This window comes from Trichomonas vaginalis, chromosome IV (genome assembly GCF_026262505.1).
Source record: "Trichomonas vaginalis G3 chromosome IV, whole genome shotgun sequence".
Taxonomy (NCBI): domain Eukaryota; phylum Parabasalia; order Trichomonadida; family Trichomonadidae; genus Trichomonas; species Trichomonas vaginalis.
Window position 1 is genome coordinate 25145803 of NC_067206.1, and position 23968 is coordinate 25169770.

General features: G+C 33.2%; 15 protein-coding genes and 3 pseudogenes across 18 annotated transcripts, besides 5 other annotated features; 12 read left to right on the top strand and 6 right to left on the bottom strand.

The window, feature by feature from the left end:
• Positions 1-235: 235 nt before the first annotated feature.
• On the bottom strand, positions 236-3524 carry TVAGG3_0164830 (centrosomal protein 2 family; the record flags this gene model as incomplete). Its single annotated transcript, XM_001303253.1, has 1 exon — positions 271-3507. One exon carries the CDS (start codon positions 3505-3507, stop codon positions 271-273), a length of 3237 nt encoding a protein of 1078 aa, XP_001303254.1.
• Positions 3525-3921: 397 nt separating this feature from the next.
• On the top strand, positions 3922-4692 carry TVAGG3_0164840 (uncharacterized protein; the record flags this gene model as incomplete). Its single annotated transcript, XM_001303254.1, has 1 exon — positions 3922-4692. One exon carries the CDS (start codon positions 3922-3924, stop codon positions 4690-4692), a length of 771 nt encoding a protein of 256 aa, XP_001303255.1.
• Positions 4693-5135: 443 nt separating this feature from the next.
• Positions 5136-5885, bottom strand: TVAGG3_0164850 (uncharacterized protein; the record flags this gene model as incomplete). Its single annotated transcript, XM_001303255.1, has 1 exon — positions 5136-5885. One exon carries the CDS (start codon positions 5883-5885, stop codon positions 5136-5138), a length of 750 nt encoding a protein of 249 aa, XP_001303256.1.
• A 415-nt stretch (positions 5886-6300) lies between these two features.
• Positions 6301-7145, bottom strand: TVAGG3_0164860 (uncharacterized protein; the record flags this gene model as incomplete). Its single annotated transcript, XM_001303256.2, has 1 exon — positions 6371-7102. The coding sequence occupies one exon, from the start codon at positions 7100-7102 to the stop codon at positions 6371-6373; it is 732 nt and encodes a 243-aa protein (XP_001303257.1).
• A 96-nt stretch (positions 7146-7241) lies between these two features.
• Positions 7242-7964, top strand: TVAGG3_0164870 (mannose-P-dolichol utilization defect 1 protein family; the record flags this gene model as incomplete). Its single annotated transcript, XM_001303257.2, has 1 exon — positions 7242-7964. One exon carries the CDS (start codon positions 7242-7244, stop codon positions 7962-7964), a length of 723 nt encoding a protein of 240 aa, XP_001303258.1.
• A 416-nt stretch (positions 7965-8380) lies between these two features.
• Positions 8381-8941: a mobile genetic element.
• Positions 8941-8978: a mobile genetic element.
• Positions 8941-8978: a terminal%2Cinverted (terminal inverted repeat of Banshee-A3 transposon ID:TVAGG3_0164890).
• A 2571-nt stretch (positions 8979-11549) lies between these two features.
• Positions 11550-11803: a terminal%2Cinverted (terminal inverted repeat of Maverick-2 transposon ID:TVAGG3_0164900).
• Positions 11550-23968: part of a mobile genetic element that runs on past the window's edge.
• On the top strand, positions 11804-12238 carry TVAGG3_0164910 (uncharacterized protein; the record flags this gene model as incomplete). The annotated part of the gene is made up of 1 exon (XM_001303259.1): positions 11804-12238. The coding sequence occupies one exon, from the start codon at positions 11804-11806 to the stop codon at positions 12236-12238; it is 435 nt and encodes a 144-aa protein (XP_001303260.1).
• On the bottom strand, positions 12396-12923 carry TVAGG3_0164920 (protein of unknown function, DUF4107 family; the record flags this gene model as incomplete). Its single annotated transcript, XM_001303260.1, has 1 exon — positions 12396-12923. One exon carries the CDS (start codon positions 12921-12923, stop codon positions 12396-12398), a length of 528 nt encoding a protein of 175 aa, XP_001303261.1.
• Positions 13149-14030, bottom strand: TVAGG3_0164930 (uncharacterized protein; the record flags this gene model as incomplete). The annotated part of the gene is made up of 1 exon (XM_001303261.1): positions 13149-14030. One exon carries the CDS (start codon positions 14028-14030, stop codon positions 13149-13151), a length of 882 nt encoding a protein of 293 aa, XP_001303262.1.
• On the top strand, positions 14080-14934 carry TVAGG3_0164940 (protein of unknown function, DUF4106 family; the record flags this gene model as incomplete). Its single annotated transcript, XM_051225103.1, has 1 exon — positions 14080-14934. The coding sequence occupies one exon, from the start codon at positions 14080-14082 to the stop codon at positions 14932-14934; it is 855 nt and encodes a 284-aa protein (XP_051110089.1).
• On the bottom strand, positions 14931-15332 carry TVAGG3_0164950 (uncharacterized protein; the record flags this gene model as incomplete). Its single annotated transcript, XM_001303262.1, has 1 exon — positions 14931-15332. The coding sequence occupies one exon, from the start codon at positions 15330-15332 to the stop codon at positions 14931-14933; it is 402 nt and encodes a 133-aa protein (XP_001303263.1).
• TVAGG3_0164960 (uncharacterized protein) lies at positions 15358-15972 on the top strand (the record flags this gene model as incomplete). The annotated part of the gene is made up of 1 exon (XM_051225104.1): positions 15358-15972. One exon carries the CDS (start codon positions 15358-15360, stop codon positions 15970-15972), a length of 615 nt encoding a protein of 204 aa, XP_051110090.1.
• Positions 17339-18168, top strand: TVAGG3_0164970 (organellar and viral DNA polymerase type B; the record flags this gene model as incomplete). The annotated part of the gene is made up of 1 exon (XM_051225105.1): positions 17339-18168. A coding segment is annotated over one exon (830 nt), but the record flags the coding sequence as incomplete, so codon positions are not given.
• On the top strand, positions 18317-19120 carry TVAGG3_0164980 (annotated as a pseudogene). Its single transcript has one exon. A coding segment is annotated over exon 1 (804 nt).
• Positions 19159-19756, top strand: TVAGG3_0164990 (annotated as a pseudogene). Its single transcript has one exon. A coding segment is annotated over exon 1 (598 nt).
• On the top strand, positions 20656-21206 carry TVAGG3_0165000 (annotated as a pseudogene). Its single transcript has one exon. A coding segment is annotated over exon 1 (551 nt).
• On the top strand, positions 22051-22386 carry TVAGG3_0165010 (organellar and viral DNA polymerase type B; the record flags this gene model as incomplete). The annotated part of the gene is made up of 1 exon (XM_051225106.1): positions 22051-22386. One exon carries the CDS (start codon positions 22051-22053, stop codon positions 22384-22386), a length of 336 nt encoding a protein of 111 aa, XP_051110092.1.
• TVAGG3_0165020 (organellar and viral DNA polymerase type B) lies at positions 22486-23097 on the top strand (the record flags this gene model as incomplete). The annotated part of the gene is made up of 1 exon (XM_051225107.1): positions 22486-23097. The coding sequence occupies one exon, from the start codon at positions 22486-22488 to the stop codon at positions 23095-23097; it is 612 nt and encodes a 203-aa protein (XP_051110093.1).
• On the top strand, positions 23187-23666 carry TVAGG3_0165030 (KilA, N-terminal/APSES-type HTH, DNA-binding family; the record flags this gene model as incomplete). The annotated part of the gene is made up of 1 exon (XM_051225108.1): positions 23187-23666. A coding segment is annotated over one exon (480 nt), but the record flags the coding sequence as incomplete, so codon positions are not given.

Sequence of the window (23968 nt, forward strand, 5' to 3'; positions counted from 1 at the left end):
ATCCACTGAAAACACTATTAATGCTCAAATTCATTAATGTTCAATAAAGAGCAATTAGTGTACAAATTTGAAGAAGAAGATGACATTCAATATCACTGTGAAAAGAATCAGGCCGTGAAATAATATTATTTTTCAGAAATTGCAAAACAGTCACGTCCTTATGTGATCTTTATAAAATATTTCATGGTTTATCCAAACACATAAAATTTATGGGGAAATATAACGAAAAGATCATAAAAATAACAATTTTTAATCAAAATACAAAACAATTCATGCCCACATCGGTATCACAGATTTTCTCATACTTGAACTATATAGAACAGATTTCTTTTTTGAACTGGAAACCGATTTCTTCACCGAATTCTTCACCGAATTCTTCCTTTTTGGAGTTTCATAGAAAGATATCGGCGAGTCATGAATATTGAGTGGAATCGCTCCACCTAGTTTAAATACCCTTCTTGCAGCAAGAGTTGCAATAAGAACCGCTCTGAATGTTGGCTTTGCAACAGATCTTGTATTTAATATTCTTTTATCGAATTTGACCATTAAATTCTTTTCTGTTCTGAGCATATCTGTCCTGAAGAATATCGATTTATGAGATACACTTGCTAGAAGAGCTTCTTCTAACACTAATCTCATTTCATCATTAGACATATTAAGTGAATCCATATCATTTATAACTGAATATATTCTTCTTGACCAGTTTTCCCATGCTCTAAGCTGCGAGAGTTGGTTCTCAGATTTTCTAATTTCTTTCCTAAATTTATCAACATCATCTTGATTTTGTTTATATTTCTTTGTTGAATCTTCCAAAGAAAGTTTCAGTTCATCAATTTGCTTCATCATATTTGAAACAATTTCGTTTAACTTGAAATCATTAGTTGTAATTCCCAAAACATTTTTAGTTTTCTCAAATTCTTCAAGGAGTTCTCCATATTGAATTTCCTTTTGACTGAGCTGAGAAAGCTCTTTTTGAACCAAGTCTACAGCTTCACTTAATTCATGAATAATATATCTTCCGCCAAACAATTCTTGGAAGCCATTCTTTGTTTCTTCAATAACTTGTTTGAGGGAAGATATGATGTTAGCATTCTCCATTTGAGCAGCGGTTACTTGAGCTGTTATTCTTGATTGAATATTCTGCTGGTCTACAAGACTTTTACCTTCAAACATTTTAACCTTCATTTCCAATGTTTTATTTTCCACTCTTAATTTGGAGTTCTCTGATGTCAATTGCTGGCATTTAGACTGTAAATCCATCATACTTGCTTGTTGGTTCTCAAGTTCTTTTAAGGAAGCTTCATATTGAGATTGCAATGAGTTTATAGTAGCTGTGTAATTTTCTTTCATTGCATTCGATTGTTTCTCCATTGTGTCAGCAATATTTTTATTAGATTCGACAGTCTGGTCTAATTTACGTTTTAATGCATTTCTCTGTTTCTTTGTGGTCTCAATTACTTTCTTATCCTCTTCGACTTGTGAAATTAATGCTGCCTGTTTTTCATCATTTTGTTTCTTTTCTTCATTGAAAAGCAAAATCTTATCTTGTAATACTTGCATTTGCCTTTCAAAGTCTTCTTTATTCTTCTGTAACTCAGCATTTTTGTCTTCAACTGTTTTAGTTAATGCCTGAATTTCATCTGTGAACTTAGTACATTGTTCTTTAATTTGAGCTAACTCCTCCTGAGCTTTAGCTAATTCTGTTTTTGTTTGCTTTGAAAGCTTGGTTGATTCTTTATTTGTCTTATTATTGTCCTTCTGAGATTTCTTCAAGTAAAGCGCTAAGGCATCTCTCTCTTTAGTAACAGTATCAAGTTCTTTCTTTAACTTTTCTGCCATTTCAACAGCAGCATTGGATTCTTCTGTTGTGTTCTTTACTACATTCATTGCACGCTTGATTAACGTTAGGGTTGGTGTGACATCATCAACTGGAACAAATTTGGATAAGAAATTCCTGATCTTCATGTACTTTCTTTCTAAATCTTCAGCCCTGAGTTTTACTGGAACAATATCCTTTTCTCTTGTCTCTTGTAACAATTTCTTAAGTGATGTATTTTCTTGGCCAATTCTTGCGACTCGAATATGCATATCTGAGATGTGATTCTTTAGCAAACAATTCATAAACAGTTGAGCCCTGAACAAATCAAATATTTCACGAATATCAACATCAGTTTTCTCTCCAATTGAGCTTAGAACTTTATTAAGGAGATTATCTGGTTCATCAGTATTCAAGAGATCGAAAACTCTGATTGTTTCAGTAGAATCGCTTGTGTTCATGATATCTTCAATCTTGGATTGAGAAAGATTAATGAAAGTTTCGTCAACAAACTTCCTCAAATTAGCACACTTTCGCATCAAAACTGTTTTATCATCATCTGATAAAATTACCGATGTTGCAGTTTTTTCTTTGTATAAAAGTGCATTTTGGAGGTCTGTGCTATGTGAAAGCTTTTGTAGGAAGTCAAGTTGTCCTTCAAAAAGAGTTAAAATTTCAAAGCATTTCTTTTGATAAGTTTGTGATTTCTTTTCAAAATTAGCCTTGTCTTGCTCATATTGAGAGCATAATTGTTTTTCTTGCTTATAGTTTTCTACAAGGAGTTTGGTAATGCGCATAATTCTCTCTTTTGGTTCAAAATTAGAATCGTCTCTTATTGATTTATATGGATTTGAATCTGTTTTGATACATTCATCAATTATTTTTATCATAGATGCTATGATTTGATAATGTTCCTGAGATAAGTCTGGTTTCTGTTCTATAATTTTTGGAATTTCTTTCTTAACTACTGGTTCGGGTACTTTTGCTTTCATACACGATTCTAATTTTTGATACAAGTTGGTCTGCTTATTGCAAATGGTGATAAGATCAATTCTCTGCTTACCTAAATTTTGCAAGTCTTGTATTTGCCCTTCCATTATATCCTGCATCGATGTTAAGGAAGCCTTAAGAGTTTTAATTTCCTCCTGAAGTGTGTTGTTAGTATCTTTCAAAGCATTGTTTTGATTTGTTAGGTTTGTGCATAAATGTTCAGCATTTGAAGATTTGCTCTGAAGATCTGCAAGCTGGAATCGTAACTGATCATTCTCTGATGTTAATTTAAAGTTTGTACTTTGTAGATCTTGAATCTGCTTGTTTAATTTTTCTTGAATCATATTAGTTTTATTTTTTCTTTGCAATAAGGTAGAAACAATATCTATGATGTCATGAACACTATTTGCTGTAACATCAAACTTTTTATTGAAATCTTTTAAAAATGAATTTATTTCTTGAGAATAATTCTCATCATTAAGCGAAGTACTAAGCATCATAGTATCTATAGAGTCTGAGTATTTATCTGAACGTGGAGTGCTTATTAATGAAGGAGATAACGATGATGTTGGTGTTGAGAAAGTGCAATCAGCAAGTAACGAATTTATGCTTTGGGTTGATGGTGTTGATGGAGCTGGAGATTCTGCAAGCTCGGAAACTGTTTTAACTAATTTTGTCGTGCTTGAAGAGCTTTCAGACATCCAATTTTTAAACGTGCGAGATTTTTATTTTTTGGATAAATTAGCAATTAGACCTAGCACGGTAAATAGTGTTGTATTGCATAGTAATTTTTTGCTCAAATTTTATGTATTGCTACTCAATTTTTGATTTCATTTGAAAATAACGAAAATTCTTCGCAGTTAGTTGATAATTCAACTATATATATGCTTGATAGAAACAAGATTATATTTTTAAGTATCAGAATCGATTAATTAATTTTTCTTCGATATTTTGAAGATTTGGTAGGTTTTTTGTTAACTAATTATGTTTTATGCATTTCCAACAGTTAAATGCATTACCATTTTGCATATCTAGTATTGATTTTTATTATTTACTCACTCAGGAATTTCTGTTTTTTTCACCGGCAAAAATTTGACAACTCAAATATTTTTTTAATGACTGCAATTCCTAAGGAATTTCAAGATTATGCTCATTATTTTTATTCAGGATTATGCTTAGAACCGATTAACAAATCAGCTGCTATTGTTTTGTATCATGTATTCATTGACAGTTGCAAAGAAATTGATTCTTCCACTGGTGAGACGAAAAATTTTATCAAGTTATTCACCGAAAAACTACCTAAATTCCCTGTTGACGGACCACGAGAAGTTGAATTCGTAGCTAACGAATTATATGGAGCACTTCAGGAAAAGCTTAGCGCAGGCATTATTAATTCCCATATGCCGGATCAATTCGTTTTATGTTCTGTTTTATATTCAATTGTTGAAGGCGAACAAGCAATGTCTCGAGAAATCAAATGCCATCTCGCCTGCTCAAAGCTCATTCGTCTTTTACAACAATTTACTCCGCCAAAAAAGGAAGAGGATGCTAAACCAGAGGCAGAAAATGAAGAAAATAAGGAAATTATTGAAGAACAACCTCAAAAAGAGGATGTACAAGAAAGAGTCTACCATATTGATGTCAGCAAGCCTATCTTACAACAACCTCAGCTTGGAGAATCCTATAATGCCACTGAAATTCGTCAATATTTCAAAGATATCGGCATTCCTATCCAATCCGGTATTACTCATCCAACTAAAGTTCACCAAGCAATACAAAAGAACCTTGATCTTGGAGCAAGCTGCATTAAAAACGGTGATCGAGAATTAGGCCTTTCTTACTTAAGAACAGCACAAAAAATCTGGGCTACAGGTGTCCCTCAGTAATTTAGTTTTGATCAGCTCCAAAACATTCCTTTCTTTCAAAAATTTAAAATAATTTAACAAAAAAACAAGTCCAATACAATTCCTTACAATATGACATATTACTTACAACTGGATTTACCAACAATATCTAATTTTTTTTAATATCCAAATTGAATTTTTATCAATCAAATTTTCAACAAAAAATGTCATTAGCTGGATTTGTGAATTAAGAAGAACAGTTTATTTTTTATACATACAAAAAAAAGAATGTTTTTATTTTTTTGTTTGTAGAATAAACCGCTGATTCAAGAGTTTTTGTCATCATGTTTCGATATAATTTAAGATAGGCATCAAAATATAGGTCAACTGACCTTGAAAAAAAAATTATAATTTTTTTTTGTAAATTTTTCATTCTTTCATTAAAATTTGTTATGTAATATTAAGAGCCTATGTCTAAAAATGCATTAAACGTTGTAGTAGAGCTGTTGCGGTCCTAAATTACTTAAAATGGGGGATGTAATAGCAGAAGTTATGTTACTTGATTTAAGATCACTCCAGTAAGGAGCTGAAGTATACTCTGAAAGACCTAGGGTTCGAACTAAAGTAGAAATTTGAGGATCTTCTTCAGCGACAGGTTTATACTTTGGTATTTCATTATTTGGACATATTTGCTCAAAGTACTTTGATAATTTTTCATTTTTCTCCTTTTCTTCTTGAGATATTTCTGGTTTTGGAATTTCAACTTTTCGCTCTTCTGGTTTTGGCTCTTGATGTTTCGGAACAACTTTTGGCTCTATCTTAGTAGCATTTGTAGTCGCATGTGGTGGAGCTTCAGCATAATCGCTGTTTGAAAAATTGTCAACAATTTTACTATTTTTTTTCGGTTTAAATGACGGTTGCATAGGATTTGATCGAAGGCTTTCTATATTTTCCTTTGAGAAATAATTTTGCTTTTGTTCTGGACGATATTCATGAGGTGGAATTTGATATGGTGGTGGAGGACCTCTTAAAACAGGATTTTGTATAGGAGGACTATGGGGGATCATGTAATTAATTCCATATGGTGGTGGCGCTTGGTAGTTTGGCGGAGGATTGTGGTATTCAGGTGATCCTTGATAATATACTGATTTTAAATAGGAATCTGTTCGTCTGTCTTCAATTATGGGTGGAGGTGGCCGAGGAGGCATGTCTCGAATATAAGGTGGATTTGCCATATATGTTTAAAAAGTGACAAAAATTCTAAACATCATTTTTATAAAGAAACTGCATCCCATTTGATGATATACAAATATATGATCACAGAACATTTTCCACCACAAACTATCTACTTTTTATGATTTAATTGTGCTTCATAAGAAGGAAAATGTAGAAGATGATCAAAAATCCTCATTGTCTGGGTATAAATATATAAATCTGTTGTGATTATGTGTGGATTATCACGTTCTGTCTGTGCCAATTTGCTTGATGTTTATAATCGAATGATTGAAAAATGTTTTAGATCATTCATACATTCTTTGGATTTCTGGTTTCTTAAACAAATTTCCTCTTAATCAACCTGAAACAAAAGCTTAAATATTCTCAAATTTTCAATAAAAAAAATTCTTCTAGTTAGTCCAATTTATATAAGCTGTCGCGATTGCATTCTTAAAAGGACGAAGAAATATGTGATTAATTAATAAAGAACGTAACAATCAAATTTTTATTCAGCTGCTTCATCTTCCAATGGTTTGAAACAAGATGGTTCCTTTGTAATTAGCTGCTCAATAAGACCAGCAAATGGAAGATTTGGATTTTGTTTTACAAGTTTCAAGACTTTCTCAATTTTCTGACGATTTGCGTCGCATTCTTCTTTCATCTGTCTGCATATGCGAAGTTGTTCAAGCTGAGCTTCTTGTAGACTGTTCCTCTGTTCAATTAAGAAATGACATTTCATTGCAGCTAATGATAAATTATAATTTAAAAATGAGCGTTCATCATTCTCATCATAATCTACAAAAGAGCACCAGTGTAATGGAGATTGGATTCCCCATGCAATAAATAAATCTCTGACTTTTCTTAATTTGGATTTCAGACGATTTCTTGGAGTCTTCCAGATATTTGGCATGCTATGCAATTCTGGAACATAATGAGCTGTCAGCTCAAATATCAATTCCACTGGATGTGGTTTTTCTCCAAGACGCTTAATTCCATCAAAGCCAAGTATTTCGTCAACCCAGCCAGCATTTTCACGAGAAACATAAGAATAGCGACTTGGTGGTAATTCTTTAACTTCTTCTTCCGGAATAGTTAAGTCTTGTTCGGTTTCATTTAAATCATCGATATTCTGTGATTCATGTTCTGATTTACGAGAGATATTTTGTGATTTATTCTCACTATGTTCATCCCTGCTCTTTGTACTTGGTTCTTTAGCTGCTACTGCTTGTTCTGACATATGAATATTAATGCTAACGTAAACGTTTGAAACTATTATTTAGGGGGTATCTCCATTATCTTTGATATTTGCTTGTTATGATAAATACGAATAATAAGATTAAAAATCACTGTTAATTTTGAAATATTTTAATCTTTGAATGATATTTTTCATCATATTCTTTCGCCTAATAGGGAGACAATGTGCCAAAAACTTATTCCTTAAGATGAAGTGGAACGATACTCAATGTCGAGAGATTTTAACAGGCCAAATCATCAAGTTCTGTTTGAAAATGTATCCATTATTTAACAGATTACCGCAATTGATCAAAATAGCATCACAAAATAGAGCTGTTAGCTTAAGTTTACCAACATGGATTGTAAATTTCATTATTGACAGTACATATGTTTCGATAAATTGGGAATACACTCTACTAGAAGGATATCCAGAAATTTGTGGAGTATTAGAAGATTTAGTAATACTCACATACATTGCTTTGATACGAAAGAAATTTATTATATGGAAAATATCAATATTAACGTTTTTCTTTGCTTATTTTCTGCACATCAAAGGCTTGCTTTCTAACGAATTATATCTTTTTTGTTTAACCGTTTGGGAATACTTCGAAGTCCCTCCTCCATATTTACAATTATTTTCTTTATACAAAGCGAATCAAATCGGTAGTTTGTCCTTTATTTCAATATTTTTAGAGCTATTTACGTCGATATTGAGATTGAGAGCTTCTATTATTCAAACAATGCACTTACCTCGCGTAATTATAATAGCAATTCGCCTTTTAGGCTACCTTTTGCTTTTTGTTTATATGTTGTATATTAGATTAAGATGGAAGAAAATAGTTGATCCCCATAAACGTACAGATTAATTTTTCATATTTCTTGATTTTATACTATTCAAATAAAAATCACTCTTGTTTGCTTGTTTTTTATTAATTTCTAATCAAAACTTCTTTTCAATAATAATAAAATTCTACGACTCAGAAAATGATGCGATCCAACTTTTTGAAATTGGAGTCGCATTCATTTTTTTTTTCCAGTTTTGATGAAATTATCTACAAGGGTATAACTTTTATTAAGCAACTGGAGGAACTCCTTTTCTTATCTTCAGCTTCATGACTCAAGAACAGTACTCAACAGTCAAAACAAATAACCTAATGAATAAATTTTGTTAATGATTTGACATTACAAACAAGAATTCGATCTGTTCAGAAGAATCTTTTAAACGTGTTCATTTTTCTTTAAAAAAATAAAAATACAAATGAAAAATTCAATAAGATTTAAGGGTGCACACGAGAGGATCATGTAAACTTCAGAATTTAGAACCTTATTTTTAGGCATTATCTTGGCTACCTATTTAGGCTCGAAAAGCAAAAAATATCAAAAAATACAACTTGACTCCATTATGACCCTTTCATGGAGGTAGTTTTTATCCGCTAGTATTTTCCCTTTGAATCTCTTTACAATTCGAAATCAAATTCAAAACTCAGTAGAAGAAAGGAAGAATCGACTTACTACGGTTGTAATACGAATAAATACATATATTTAATTATTTTTATTTACATAATAATTGTTTGAAGCTCATATTCCATCAAATTTTTAAATAAAAACATTAAAATGTTGAAAATGTTCATATATTTTAATAGGTTTTTGGCACTTTATTGAGGAATTACTACATACATAGTCGAACTGAACTTGATATTTTGAAATTTAAATTATTTATCAAAATTAAAATTTAACTAGAAATTTATAATTATTTAGTCATATTTTGCATAATTCTAAGTAGATTTTGTAAAAAATCAAGAAAGAAAAATTTTAACGTGCTTTATTTTTTCTTTTTTATAATGTTGTAAACAGAAATTCATCAAAAGTGACACCTCAGAAAAGCTAAAATATTGAATTTTTGGAACTTTTGATAGAGCACGTTTTTAAATATTAATTAAAGTAAATGTATATTTTGTAAAGATTCTTTTTAATAAAAAAAATAAAATTTTGAAGAAGAACACAAAATCTTCTGAAAAATAATATCACATAAACTCATATTATTTTCTAATATATAACTATTTTATATAAAAATCAAATTCATTGATCTTAAAAGCGAAGGATAAACCTCAAAATTTACGAATATAATGAGTGGGAATATAATGCTTATCTATCATAAAACCATATGAAATATCAATTTTTGCTTTACGCCTAATTTTTGACGACAATTAGCAAAAAATGTTAAATGTTAACACTCAGTCCATTTGAATATGAAAAATAAAATTGACTTTGATTACATGTTTTTATTTATCATGCAATTCTTCTTGCGACCAAAGATTTGAATAAAAGTTCAAAAAATAAGATAGCTTAAAAAATAATATACGGTAGTGTTTACTAATAGATGAATAGTATATAAATTCTATTAAAATGGATTTGATCCAAAAAAATATAAAACCAAAAATAATTGTTATAATTTAAATGAAGAAGTAATTTAAAACGATTTTATTTTCTAAAACAAGAAAATAAAACGATAAAATATTTATATTTTATATAAGGATCTTATATATTTAAAATAAATATCATTTTATTTTTTTCATTGGTGTCTGTCAAACCATAATACACTATTCAAAAATTCAATGTGTCTTGCGGTTTCAAAAGACACCTTCAAATTGAACGATAGCACAGACACTATTGAATTTTACCCATTTTATTTAGTTTTTACCCTTTTTATTTTTAAGAATTAATGACTGAAACACAAGATGAATATGAATCCAAATTTGAGGGATGGATTGATTGCAAACTTCCTCCCAAAAATATCCCTCGAAAAGTACCTCCCTTACCAAAATTCGAGGATACTAAATTCTCAACTAATAATAAATGTCGAGTATGTTTCAATATTGCTTATCTTCCAGATACAAGCGAAAAATCGAAAGAATGAAAAAGACTTTATTGTTATTGTTTAGCGATACATTACAATTTACTAACAAAAACATATATGCGCTGCATTTATCATCGAAAACCATCAGAATTTGATGAAGATCATCAGCATATATATCAAATACAATGTGAAAATAATCCATATACGAGAAGAGATTTAATAAAACAAGATAGAAAATTACTTTATGTTGTAAAATTTGTTGTGGATACCAACATGTCAATCAATATGGCCGCTTCAGGTGTACTAGAAGATTTCGCCCGACATGTCTACTCCACCTTCAAGGGAGTAATCAATTTTCAACTCAAGATCCCATATAGAAGAGACGAGATAAGGGATGGAATCATTACATTAGCCGACTTGGTAGCTCCAAAAATACACGTTGAGCTTGACAAGATGGGCTACTATTCGATAACAATTGATGCGGCATCACACGGAAGCCGGCATGGCTTTTTTGTGATGGCTAGCAATCCAGCAAAAATGAAGAACCATATCTTCATTGATACTATGATCGCTGATGGTTGGAATGCCAGGGATTACAATAATTTCTTTGAATGTTTTACCTTCCCAAAGGATTTCCTTTCTGCAATTGTTGCCGATGGATGCCCCGCCCAAGTTAAAGGGCTGTGCCACTGGAGGAGATGCGGAGCACTATATCCGGGTCTTCAAACCGTTTATATCCGATGTGTTGCGCATCTCCTCAACTTAGTGGTGAAGCATACGGCAGACAATTGTGCAGCTTTCGCAATGCAAATTAATTATTGCAAAGCGATAAGCAAGGAGTTATCGAAGCCGGACACGAGAAGGGCATTGAATATGAGGGTTATTCATGTTCCGGATCATCGCTGGATGTTTTTCTGGGATCTTCTGAAGTGGATAAAAGAAAAACACCCTAAAATTTATGAATTGTTCAATATGGATGATCCACCGGAATCTGTTCAGATCTTAAGGGATATGGGAATTGATTTCAAGGATGGACTTCCACAATGGTTGTTAAATTTCGAAGAGATTCTTTTACCAATCAAGAAACTCTTGAATTATGCAGAGAGTGACGTTGGCTGCTTCTGCTACATCTATCCAATGTTTCAATCGACGATTGAGCAGTTGACCGGAATTGCAAATCGTCCTGAATTATCAAGTTCGTCAAAGCGCATTGCAGATGCATTAATCGCCAACATGAATGAAGTTTTTGACAAACAGGGCAACTACGCTTTGATGAAATTTGCCTTTGGTCTAACTCCATGGGGCCGGTCAGTCATCCGCGCAGAATTGAACATGCATACTGAGTACAAGCCAGACGTTTCACTCTTCTTCCAAGAACCAATACCTATCAATGCTGAACTTGAAATCCCTCCAAGGAGCTACACCCCTGATCATTTGGATGAAGTGGCAGAGGATCAATTGGACAGAAATCTAGATATAGAAGAGCCCGAGATTGAGAACGAAGCAATTGAAGGTGATGGCCAAGTAGATGCAGAAGACATTGCTCAGGATGAAGAAGTTGAAGAGAATGAACCAAGGAGGAGACTAGGCAGGAAGTTAGTATCCCTATATTGGGTGCGGCGGCACTGCGTTCCACCTTACCCAAGATAACGGTTTGACACTTTACAAAACCAGTAACGTATATTTTACAATACAGCCATAACACCAACTTAACCTTAAATATTTACAAAACCGTCTGACACATAAACGACTTCACTAATGACTTCACTAATGACTTCACTACCATCCTCACTAAATAAAAAATAACCTTATTTTTATTTTTTAAATTTTTTATTTCATTACAAAGACATGTCCGACTACATTTACTATGACTCTTTCCCAGAACGTTTCCGTGAACTATTCAAAACTCAAGTAAAACTGAGAAACATGCATTTTAACAAAGACAGACCCATTGACGATGAAAGAAACCCTGAATATATTATAATACCTTATGATGCTAAATTTATTGCATACATTCCTTATGGACGTAGAGGAACGAAAACTATTTCAACAAAGACGAAAAATTATTTCTGGAGCGATGAAGAAAATTGCCTTATCTACATAAATACATACTTAAATAAAGCTACATATTGTACAAAAGAAGGTTGGACTGGATTTGAGCTCTACATATACGACGACGATGGAAACAGACGTTGTGTATACCCATACGATAATATGTACCATTGTTTTCATAAAGCATTAAACGAATACATAGTCAGTAAGGGTCTCATTCCTGTTGAGTAGATATGTTTTATTTTTGTTCTGTCATTTATATAAAAATAAACTTAAAAATAAATGATATCACCACCCTCACACGTATGAAAACATAGCACAAAAATAAATTTAGGTGAAGTGGTGAAATCTCACCTCTTTTTTCACCCGGTTTTTCACCCTGTTGAATTCATTGCTTTATAACTCTCTTCCTTGGTTTCTTTTTAGTTGCTTTCTTCACGTCTGTCTCCAACTTGACTGTCTTTCTTCTTCGGCCGTAATGATACCAGTTACTTCCACCAGTCAATGGGTCAAATGGTCTTTCGTAAGGGTTTCCATACATTCCATAGGGACCATACGGAAGAACTACTGGTGGAGAAGAAACATTTTCTTTAGTTCCATCGACTCTATTTAAATGCATTGTTTCACCTTTCATCTGGTCATTAAAGTCTTTTGCGTGTTTTGCAAACTCATCGTCCTTTCCTAAAGCATTTTCTGACTCAGTCGCAACCAAATTGGATGCTTTATTTATGAGCCCTATTTTATTTAATCTTAACTTCTTTGCAACCCAGCCTCCAATCTTCCCTTTATTTGCATCTAATGTCTTCGAAACCCTTCCTCCACTCATTTTATTTACTGCGTCATAAGCTCCAAGTGCTTTTGCTCCAAATGCTAATGCTTTTGTTCCCATTGCGCCTAAAGCTGCCCAAGCTACCATTTACACCATATTAAAATCATCTCTCTTCAATATTATCTCATAAAAGTTCTCGTTACTGGAGAAAGTCAATGAAACATAAGCGTTCTCACGGGCTTCGCCCTCACCACTTTGCGGTCTATCTAACTTCTTTCTTATATCATCTATACGCTTCAAAATGTCTGAACAATTGCTAACATCTTCTACAACAGTTATTTCATCATGAATGACCTTCAAGAACAAGCTCATTTAATATGCTATTAAAATCATCTCAATAATGAGTCTATCCTTTCCATCTTTAGGTAGCACAACATCTTTCATTGAAGAAGGTTCGACAAGTCTTATGTTAAACTTACTGACAAAGTTTGTTATACTATAATGCTTCGGCGGCGAATACATGTAGTTTGAAAGACATAATATAGATTCTTCAGCAAATTCACTTATACTGGATTTTATAACAATGTTCTCACGAGACCAAATACCACCAATTGACAATCTTGTAAGCAATCCTGCTGAACCTTCTACTGTAAACGTCGATGGTAACATTCCACGAAGGTCATCTATTGACATCGTTGAGTCACTGAATTTAAATATTTTCTTAAAGCAATCGTCATTATCTAACCATGCAATAGCTTTGAAGTTTTCATTCGAATATACATCTGCTTCATTAAATGTAAATCCTGACTTCTTTGCAGAGATGACTTTAAAATCTATTGAGTTTGTTTCAAAATTATATGCTATGGTAACTTCTGAAGGTAATGGATGCCCTTCCGCAGTCAGTTGTTCTCTCACTACCGTTTGAAGCTTTGTGTTAAAAACTTTCATGTCATCTCCTGTGTCTAGGTTCACATACACAGCAACAGGGAAACTATCTTGCTTCTTTGTTTCATCATTATATCTCAAAACATTAAAGTTCTTCAATAATATTGTTCTTCCTGCTGGAATACTTCGAACCTGTCTGATTTCAATAGCTTTCTCACCTCCTACATACTCTACCCAGTGTCTTGGATATTCATAAGTATACTGACTTTCTTGAATTTTGGTTGGTTTCATCATAACATGTTCATAGTATATCTTTATACTCTTGTCAGTTAGACTCGGTGCTATTTTCTGAATATTTCTGACTTGCATTTTTAATGGAGATAAAATGAAGCATTTAATACATGATGTAGATGAAGACATGAATGAAACTACAGACAAACTTAACTCTTCTCTTATTCTTCCTTTCAGCAAAGATTATGAATTCTGTTCAAATGGTGTGTATTTCTATTGTGGAAAGATGGGTTCAGGTAAGACATTTAACCTCATTCGTCATATACTCATAACAGAGCGTTTAGGAAACGACTCTTACTATGACCAAATCATTATATCAGCAACTTCAGACTCTATGGACTCAACAGCGAAAACATTTATGTCAAAAGTTCAAGCCTCTGTCGTTAAAGTTCCAGATAGCGAACTCATTGAATTTCTTCAACGTTACATTCGACGTAAGAGGAAATATTATGCTATCGTAGAGTTCATACAGTCAGGAATGCAAAAGACTTCTGAGGAGATGGAAAGAATTATTGACAAACACCACTTACGTCAGTACTCAGGAGTTTACGATATGAAACGACTTACAAACTACATTCTATCAAAACTTTCAAAATACCCCTTCAAAAAATATCCTTCAAACACTCTGCTCGTTTGTGACGACTTCGCCGGAAAAGGTTTAGTGTCAAAACCAGACTCACCATTAGCTAACATCATAACTAAAGTCAGACATTACCATTTAACTGTAACAATACTTATGCAAACATGGCGTTTTCTTGCTTTAAACATAAAACGTCTCATAACTGACTTCGTTATCTTTCAAGGTTTCTCACGTTATGATATTGAACTCATTTGGAAACAGTCAGGTATAACATTACCTTTTGAAGAAATTTGGGAAGCATATAAGTCTCTCATCTCTCCTCGTTCATACCTTGAGATTCATATCATGACTAATACCATTAAAGTCAAAAATATTCCATGGGAACGACCAACATTGTTTTAAAGTTTAACCTTCAATTGACTGATGGTAAACAAATTCCATGCATCTCTGTCGCCATTTCTGTTAATATTTTTGCTGTCATTCATATCATCCACTTCCCCATCCGTTAGCTTTTGAGGATATGCGTTAGAATAGCTGTTCTTAAATGAAGGCTTTTCACCTTTGAGAGCATAAACTCTATAACTTTCTGCATACTTTATGTTTGAACCTCCTGAGCCATCATTGACATAAATTTTTATAGGCTTCCACCCTTTGTTCATATTCCTGCTTCTTCCCTTTGCTCTTTTGTTCAGTAGTTCTACATCTTTATACACAGCTCCTGTCTCAGTGAATTCAACAATATTTTCATTCGTTAGCTTTACATTCAAACCCTTGTCGAGTATATTGTTCATTTCATACATATAAAAGGTTTTTATTCTATATGAAATGAGAAGCAAATCCATCTTAGCTGGTGCCGTTAATGTTCCAATTGAACCAACATCAAATGTTGACTCACGAACGACAAACAATATTGTCATAAAGAACTATAGTTCGGAGTGTTTGAAAGAAAAAGAACCAGATCTTAAGTCGGTGAATTTAAACACAGCTTCAAACGCTAACGCTACATCAGATGTTAAGTTAGAGTATCCACCACTGGACCAAGTTCTTTCAAGAGAAGCCAACGACAACCCTTACACAAATGTTCAAACAAATCCTTCAGATAACGTAGACCATTACCTTCTTCAGTTATACCAAACAATTTTACTCAAAGACGATAAGAAGCTTTTGGTAAATCTTATAAGCAAGAACCAAATAATTCTAACAAAGGAGGACCTTGAAAATGTTATATCACGAATAACAGGGAAACAATGTGTCATTGACTATCTCGACCCTGAAATCGAATGCTGTGGTCAAACTCCACTATTCATGAAAATAGGTAACATCCGCATCATTGAAACACCAGGAACTACAGGAGTTGAGTTTAAGTATAAATATTCGAACGAGTATACAAAACTATCTACTGACTATAAGCTTTGTTTGAAATATGTTTTAGTAAATTAAAGCAGTCAGGAGGGCTCTTTGAGCCCATCTTGGCGCTTTGCACCGTCAGTCAAAAAATTTCAAGTTAGCAATTTGTAATATCTATCCAAAACTTCTTCAACAGTATCGAACTCATCTTCATAAATGCAAAACCTAATCTTATTGACTTGGTGCAGTTTTCACTAACACAATATTTTTCTGTTCTCTTGACTGACATAACTAACTCATTTGTTTCATCAAACAGCAACAACCAAAGTTCATGACCTAATACATAACATTCATACTTTATATTTTTAGCTCTGAGTTCTCTTGTAAGCTGTTACATTTAATATTTTCTAAAAAGTCAACTTCAAACAGTCATTCGCACTGGTTGCCTTCAGTTCTACAGGCTCTCCTTGAAAGTCAACAAGTCTGAATTGCATGTCTTTCAAATTATGAGGACTAATGCGAACCCATTTACCTAAATGAGTTGCTATGACAGGAACGTTTGGAATGAACATTGAATTGACTGCATAACAGAAAGACTTATATTCTACTGAACCTTTACTATTAACTCCTGAAATACCTGTGACATTAGCTATTTTTGACTCAATGTACAAACAATTACCATAACATACGTATGGAACAGATTTCATCTCAATCGTTTTGTCAACACTTTTCAAAGGAAATGTCATATGGTATGCACCCAAAAGAAGTTGTACTCTATGACTCATTCTTGGTATCTTAAACTCTTTCTCGCTGCTGAACTTCAATGTTCCCTCAGAAGAGAGTTCGACATCTATGTTGTCAATAGTTTCTTCATTTATGAGAGTATTTACTCCAGCAATTTTATCTATTCTATACCCAGCTCTGTTAGGAAATGTTATAACACTTCTTTTGTCATCTATTTCAATCTCTATGAAATCTGTTTCATCTGTTATGACAAAAGTTGCGATAGTATTGAAGTCAACAACTCTGAAAGCAAGCGCTTCATTCTGAAGACCTAAGTTTGTTTGTAGCTTTACTGTCCCGTATTCGTTTGGGTCTGTACTTTGCAAATAGAACAACATTTTATTCTCATTAAAATATGACTATTGCTGCATATGCGTATGAAACAAATGAAGCAAGAAGAGCACATGAACTAGTAAACGAAAACTCAACTTTAACCATTGAAGGCAATGATTTAGTCATTGACGATGGAAAAACTAAAAAAGTCATTGATTTCGATACTTTTAACACTTATGACCCATTCATTACAACAAGCAAGGTTCCCATCATAAATGATGGAACGGTGCAATATATAAATTCTACAGTAGATGCCTCATTAGTGAAAGTATTAAATGTTCTCATTGAATTGTTAAAGAGCTTTCGATTTGACGACAACATTAAATGCCTAAAGAATTTAGTCATGAATGAGAAACAAATTCTCGGCGTTGCTGGTAGCAGTAATGATGTACACCTTATGACATTAGAATATTATAACGAACATAAAGATGAACTGAAAGGAGAGAAGGGTGACACCGGACCTCAAGGACCACAAGGAATACAAGGAATACAAGGAATACAAGGACCTCAAGGCGAAAACGGTTTGGATGGTGAAGATGGAAAGGATGGAAAAACTGCTAAATCATGGATATGGAACCTTATAAATACTGGTTTAACAGCTGCTTCATATGGAGTTCTTCAATACCAAATCGGAAAGATATGGGCAGTACTTGGTGAAGAAGTTTTAGATGACGTTAAAAATGCTTTGAACTTCATTTCAAATGGTTCGGATACTATTAAAACTTTATCTGGTTGGATGCAAGAAACAAGGAGTCAAATAGATACTGTAAGACGTATAGCAAACAATGCACGTACGGGATTGGATACTTTACGAGAAGCACAAAATACACTAAAGGAAGCAAATGATATTCTTGGCTCAGTATCAGACATGCATGAAGATTGGCTTAAAGGTATTGACAAATCTTTAAAAAATCACAGTCAGTCTATTGCTGACTACAAGAAAAGTATAGATTTTTTACATAGTGCTATGGACGTACATGATGGAAGCATAAGGAACTTACTTAATGCTAACAATAACTTACCAGGAACTATTAAAGCATTTATAAAGTCCTTTGTAAAACCTGGTGCTCTAACATTTAGGTCTTTGAGAGCAAGAGCATTGAAGTCAAGAGATGCAGAAACTCCAACAGAAACTCCAGAAGAACCACCAAAACCAACAGCTAATGAAATATTGTTCGAATATTTTCCAAGGTACTCTGTTCTCATTGCATACATTCAAGAAATACTTAAGAAAGCAGACTTGACTTTAGGAGATGATGAAAGTTCTGTATATCTTTCGTTCCAGTTTCAAATAGCAGAACTTTTGAGACAGATATGCTTAATGTATGACAACATCTCTGATTTCACAAGATATGATGACGACCATGACCCCGAACACGGTGAAGAAGAAGTTTTACAAACATCCATTAAGACAGGAAAGGTTTTAACTCAAAGTCTCATTATTGACACCAAAGATGGCGAAGTGGACGTTCTTCAAGAGCTGAAGAAAAATACTTCTTCGGGAGGTGGTGGTAGGCATGAACTTGAAATAAATGAGATAGAAGAGAAATTAGCCGAAAAAGCAGATAAAAACCATGTTCATTATATAAGTTCAGACGAACAGATTATAACGGACTACCATGGATATTTAACACAGGATGAACAAATAAGCACTGAAGATGTTAATGAAAGAAGATATAAATTCATTCGTGCTAAAGGTTATGACATACACTGTACTGTACAGTATGACACAGGTAAAGCACCAGAAGCATTTGGTTATAACAATGAAATTTATGCTTCATACTTCTTTGTTAACGGTGTATTAGTTGAACCAAGATTTACATTGAGAGTTAAGGCAAAAATAACTTTTGAAGATGCTATTAAAAGTAAAGCTGACAAAGATGAACTTGACGCAACGAACAAAGTTTTGAAATCTCATAAACACAAGATCTCCGATATAAATGAACTTCAAGCTACATTAAATAATAAAGCTGACAAGAACCATACACATGAATCCTTCACTACTGTTAGAGCAGACGACATAATATTGAACTATACCCTTGGTTCAAGTGCACCTTAGAGAATCCAAGTACAAGCGTAAAAGATACACTAAACTCCTTAAATAGTAAATGTATGAACATTGAAGGTCATGTCAGAAACTTTGAAACATATAAACTACCAGCAATGTTAGATAAAAAAGCAGATAAAGAACATACACATAACTCCTTCTCAACTGTTGCTATAGAAAGTATTGAAGGAACGGTTGACGGAACTGGTGGGGAGGGCGGGCCCGCCGCACGCGGCTGCTTTATATTATAAACCTCCAACTTTCCACAAGGTTTAACATCGAATGAAAACATAACAACGAAGAAAGAAATTAGCTGTAAAAATGTTTATGTCATGGATGATGAAAATAATGTTAAATTCACTGCTCAAGATTTATATGATAATAAAGCTGACAAGAACCATACACATAAATCCTTCACTACTGTTAGAGCAGACGACATAATATTGAACTATACCCTTGGTTCAAGTGCACCATTAGAAAATCCAAGTACAAGCGTAAAAGATACTCTTAACAATTTAGATAACAGTTGCAGGAATATCGAAGATCATGCCAGAAACTTTGAAGCATATGAACTACCAACAATGTTAGATAAGAAAGCAGACAAAACAGAGCTTCAAACATTAAAGACTGAAATACTTCAAACATTATATCCTATAGGCTCTATTTATACGTCAATGAACTCAACAAATCCAGCAACAGTTTTAGGTTTTGGTATGTGGAAGCAGATTGTAGATAAATTCTTATACTGTGCTAGATATTCAAAGCAAACAGGAGGTTCGAAGAAAATTAAAGAAGCAAACCTTCCACCACACACTCATACAGGAACTACAAACTTTTCTGGCGACCATAGCCACTCATTAAGAGACCACCCATTATACAACTCAGAATATGAAGCTGGCAATGACGTTTTATCTCCATCTTATAACAATTCAGCAAAAAAGATTTTTCGACCAACTGAACCAGGAGGAAATCATTCACACACTTTCACAACAAATCCAACAGGCTCGGGTGCAGATTATATGCCACCATTTGTGACTGTATTCGCATGGTACCGTGTTCAATGAAATCTTTAACTTTACATAAATGAGCTTGAAAGAAGTATTCGAACAACATCCATGGAGGTCATTAGAAGTTCAATGAAGCAGCAAAAAGTTGCGGATTTACTAACAGAGCTGAAGTTAAAAAGTTCTTTGACAAAAATGTTGTACATCAAACAAAAATAAACCCTTACGACTACTTTTTACCAATTTACTCCAACACTCCTGACGCATACCAATTTGACACTCTCATTCAAAGCAGAAAAGGAGGACATAAACCATTCCTCATCTTCATTAATGTTAACACTCGCAAAATATGCATATCCAATGAAAAATAAAGGAACTCGTGAAGTGTTAAGAGTTTTACAAAAGTTTGTAGCAGAACATAGCCCAAGTACTTTAACATCAGACCAAGACAGTGCATACCTCAGCAATGAAATCACAGAATTTCTCATTAAGCATAACATAACTCACTACACTACTGAAGACCATAACCATAACATACTCGGCATCATTAACCGCTTCATAAGAACGCTCAGAGATTTAAACCAAGAGCGAGACTTTACCGAAGAAACAATGAAACACTTTCTCGAAGTATATAATTCCTCAACACATTCTACAACAGGACATACACCAAATTCAATGACACAACAACAAGAAGAAAAGTATATACAAAAGAAACGAAGCCAAACACAAAATATCAGAAATTCAACACAATTTACTCTCATTCCTGGTACAAAAGTTCGTGTAGTTCTTGACACAAACCGTTGACAAAGAAACGTTTAAGGTTAAGTCGAAATTATTATATCGTAGACTCTACGCAAGGTAATGGATATCTTATAAAAGCTGCCGACGACTCTATTGCGTTTTATCCTCGTCATAAATTAGTCGAAAGTAGTAATGGCAAACTTGCTGAAACCATTGACGAAGCAAAGCGAGGAGTGGTTATTGAAATACTTGGCTATAACACAAACGATGACACTTATAAAGTAAGATATGAAGGAGGCGTTGAAGATGTTATACCATCTAAGAACTTGAGAGAGTCGAAGCCAACACATCTGGGACCATTAGAGCGGGAGTACTGGAAAGACAAAAATATGCCAGAAAGAATAAGAAAATTCTTCTAAACTTTTTCATTAGATGTAAATCAGACATGAACGAGAACAGTCATGATATCATTAATGGTACCATTTATTTACACCAAAAATAAAGTTTATGTTAGAATGTTAGATCTAACACGTTTTCTAACCACTTTTCTAACATGGTCTAAAACTCTCGAAAATCATGAATTTTTGACATTTCCTTATGAAAGAAAAATAACGCTAATTTTTTTCTAAGAAAAATTTTTATCTTGTATGTAAAGATATGATTTCAACAATAGGTTCTACAACACTTCAAACAACAACTTCACCAAACTCTTTAGTTATGAATCCAACATCTATGTTAGTAGAGATGAAAAGCTTCATTCCTTCTTCATATACTTTTGAGACAGAAATACAAAGAATTAAGCAAGAACTTTTAACAAGTAATTTAGACTGTAGTGCGAAAGATGAAACAAATGAACAGTATCTTTATGACATGCAGGATATTATTGACCATTTACCCAAATTGCCTGAAATCCAACAACAAAAGCTCACTATTCATGAATTCGATGAAATAGAAGTGAAACCAACTGACTCAGTAGAAATAAAGAAGTTCATACGTAAAGTAAACTATGAGTTTCTAGGATATCATTGCAACCATAAAGTTATGGACAAAGATTGCGACATGGTATATAAGAACATCTCTGACATATATAAATCTGGGGAGTTTAAGACATACGACAACTTTGTTTCATTAGTTGCTGAATGTGTATGGCAGATAAGAGATAAAGATAAAAGATGTAAAATATGGAACGAACAAATCAGACCTACATATTCTGAGTTAAAGAAAACCATTGACGCCTTAGTTGTTCTAGCTGGTTTTATTTCAATGTATAACGCAAAAATGAACCCACAATGTTCAAAATGTAAAGCAGCAATAAGGAAATATAACTATTCTGTCAAAGAGATAGAACGTATGAGAAACGACTATGCTGACTTAAAGAAAGAAGTAGAGAAACCAGCAGAAGATAAAATGGACATGTTAGCATTTCTGAACAAAAACTATCCAACTGCTGACGATTTCCTATTATCTGATGTCAAGAAGAAGTATAAAGAAACCTTCGGCATAGTTAAAATTTTTGATATTCTTCGTGAAGAAATAGAAGCTACAAAACTGTTTAAAGTCATGAACCATCGCAACATATACCATGTAAAACGCTTGTAAATAGTTATGTTAGAAAAGTGGTTAGAAAACGTGTTAGATCTAACATGCTAACATAAACATTATTTTTTCTAACTTTTTATCTTGTATGTAAGAACAGTAATGTTAAAGGTTGAGTTTGAAACAGTTAGAAAGATAGACAATGACACAAAAGTGGTTAGAATAGGTAATTTCAACGTAAGATACTCAAAGAAATACAACAAATATTCTTTGTCAGACATTATATCTCCATCTGGAAAGAAAACAAACGACTGGGTTAGAAATGCTTCTACTCAGAAAATTTTGACAAGAAATCCTGAGCTTATGATATCAGTAAGATTCTATGGAACAAGAGCATATCTTATAGACAAAAGTCTTATACCAATAATTTTTCTATGGATTGACCCAGTTGTTGGATATAACTTCATAACTTATGGTTCATTCGACTCAGAACGTTGCAGTGAAGGCTTACTTTACATCGTTCAGAAACCGAAGGACTTCAATACAAAGAGATATAAGATAGGAAGAACATATAATATAACTCAAAGATATGACAGTACAGTCAATAGAGTCAAGGTTGTGTTCGTTAATGATATGAGAGCTGCAGAAACAGAACTACTTGAAAAGTTTGAGAAAAGGTATGGTGCTCCCATGAAAGGTAAAGAAACGTTTGAAGTAGATGTGATAGATAAAGCTATAAAATTATTTGACGAAGTTGCTGAAAAATACATGTAAAGCGTTTATTTTTGGTCTTTTGTGAAAGATAGAAAAAATAAAGTTAGTTTTTTATAAAATATTTTTTTATCCGGAATATAAAGACAGATATGTCAACAACAGAGAACACAACAACTGCTATCGTTCATGAAGCCATTAATGAAGAATACGAATACATACAATATAACAAACAATTGAGACTCATTCGTTCGGTCAAAGACGATATGTACCAGATGCAAAGTATAATGAATGCTCTTCGTTCTACAAAGCAAGCATATCATTGGTTTGAAAACCAACAGACAAAAGAACTTTTAGAAGAATTTCCTCATATGATTGCTTCCCTCGGAAAACCGAGAGAAGAGATTCCGTACGAAAATCGCAAGAATTTGGCACCTGGTTTGAAAGGTTATTATGTTCATAGACTTTTAGTAAATGCTGTAGCAATGTGGGCTTCACCTCGTTATGCTTGTTATATTTTCATGATGTTAGATGAACTATATAAAGCAGAACGTGAAGATATGGAAAAGAAACTTCATGCAAAAGATGAAGTCATTGAATCCAAAGACAAAAGCATACAGAAAAGAATACGCGTTCGTACCAAAAGGAAAGGAAAAGAGTTATAAGTATATGATATATACTGAAGAGTTGGAGAAAGAAGAAGACAGTGACATGGTTATGTTGCATTTAGTCAGAAGAAACAACAAAAGCTTTTACGACCTTGCTAAGATTTACAAATCTGACAGAAATTGGTTCTATTGCGAAAACTTACCGATTTCAATGACACCGAATGAAGATGTTAAACAGATAGTTCAAGATACGTTACCTCAAACACACTATGATATCAAAGGTTGCACAATACTTACATTCAAAGAAGACTTAACATTACTGAAGG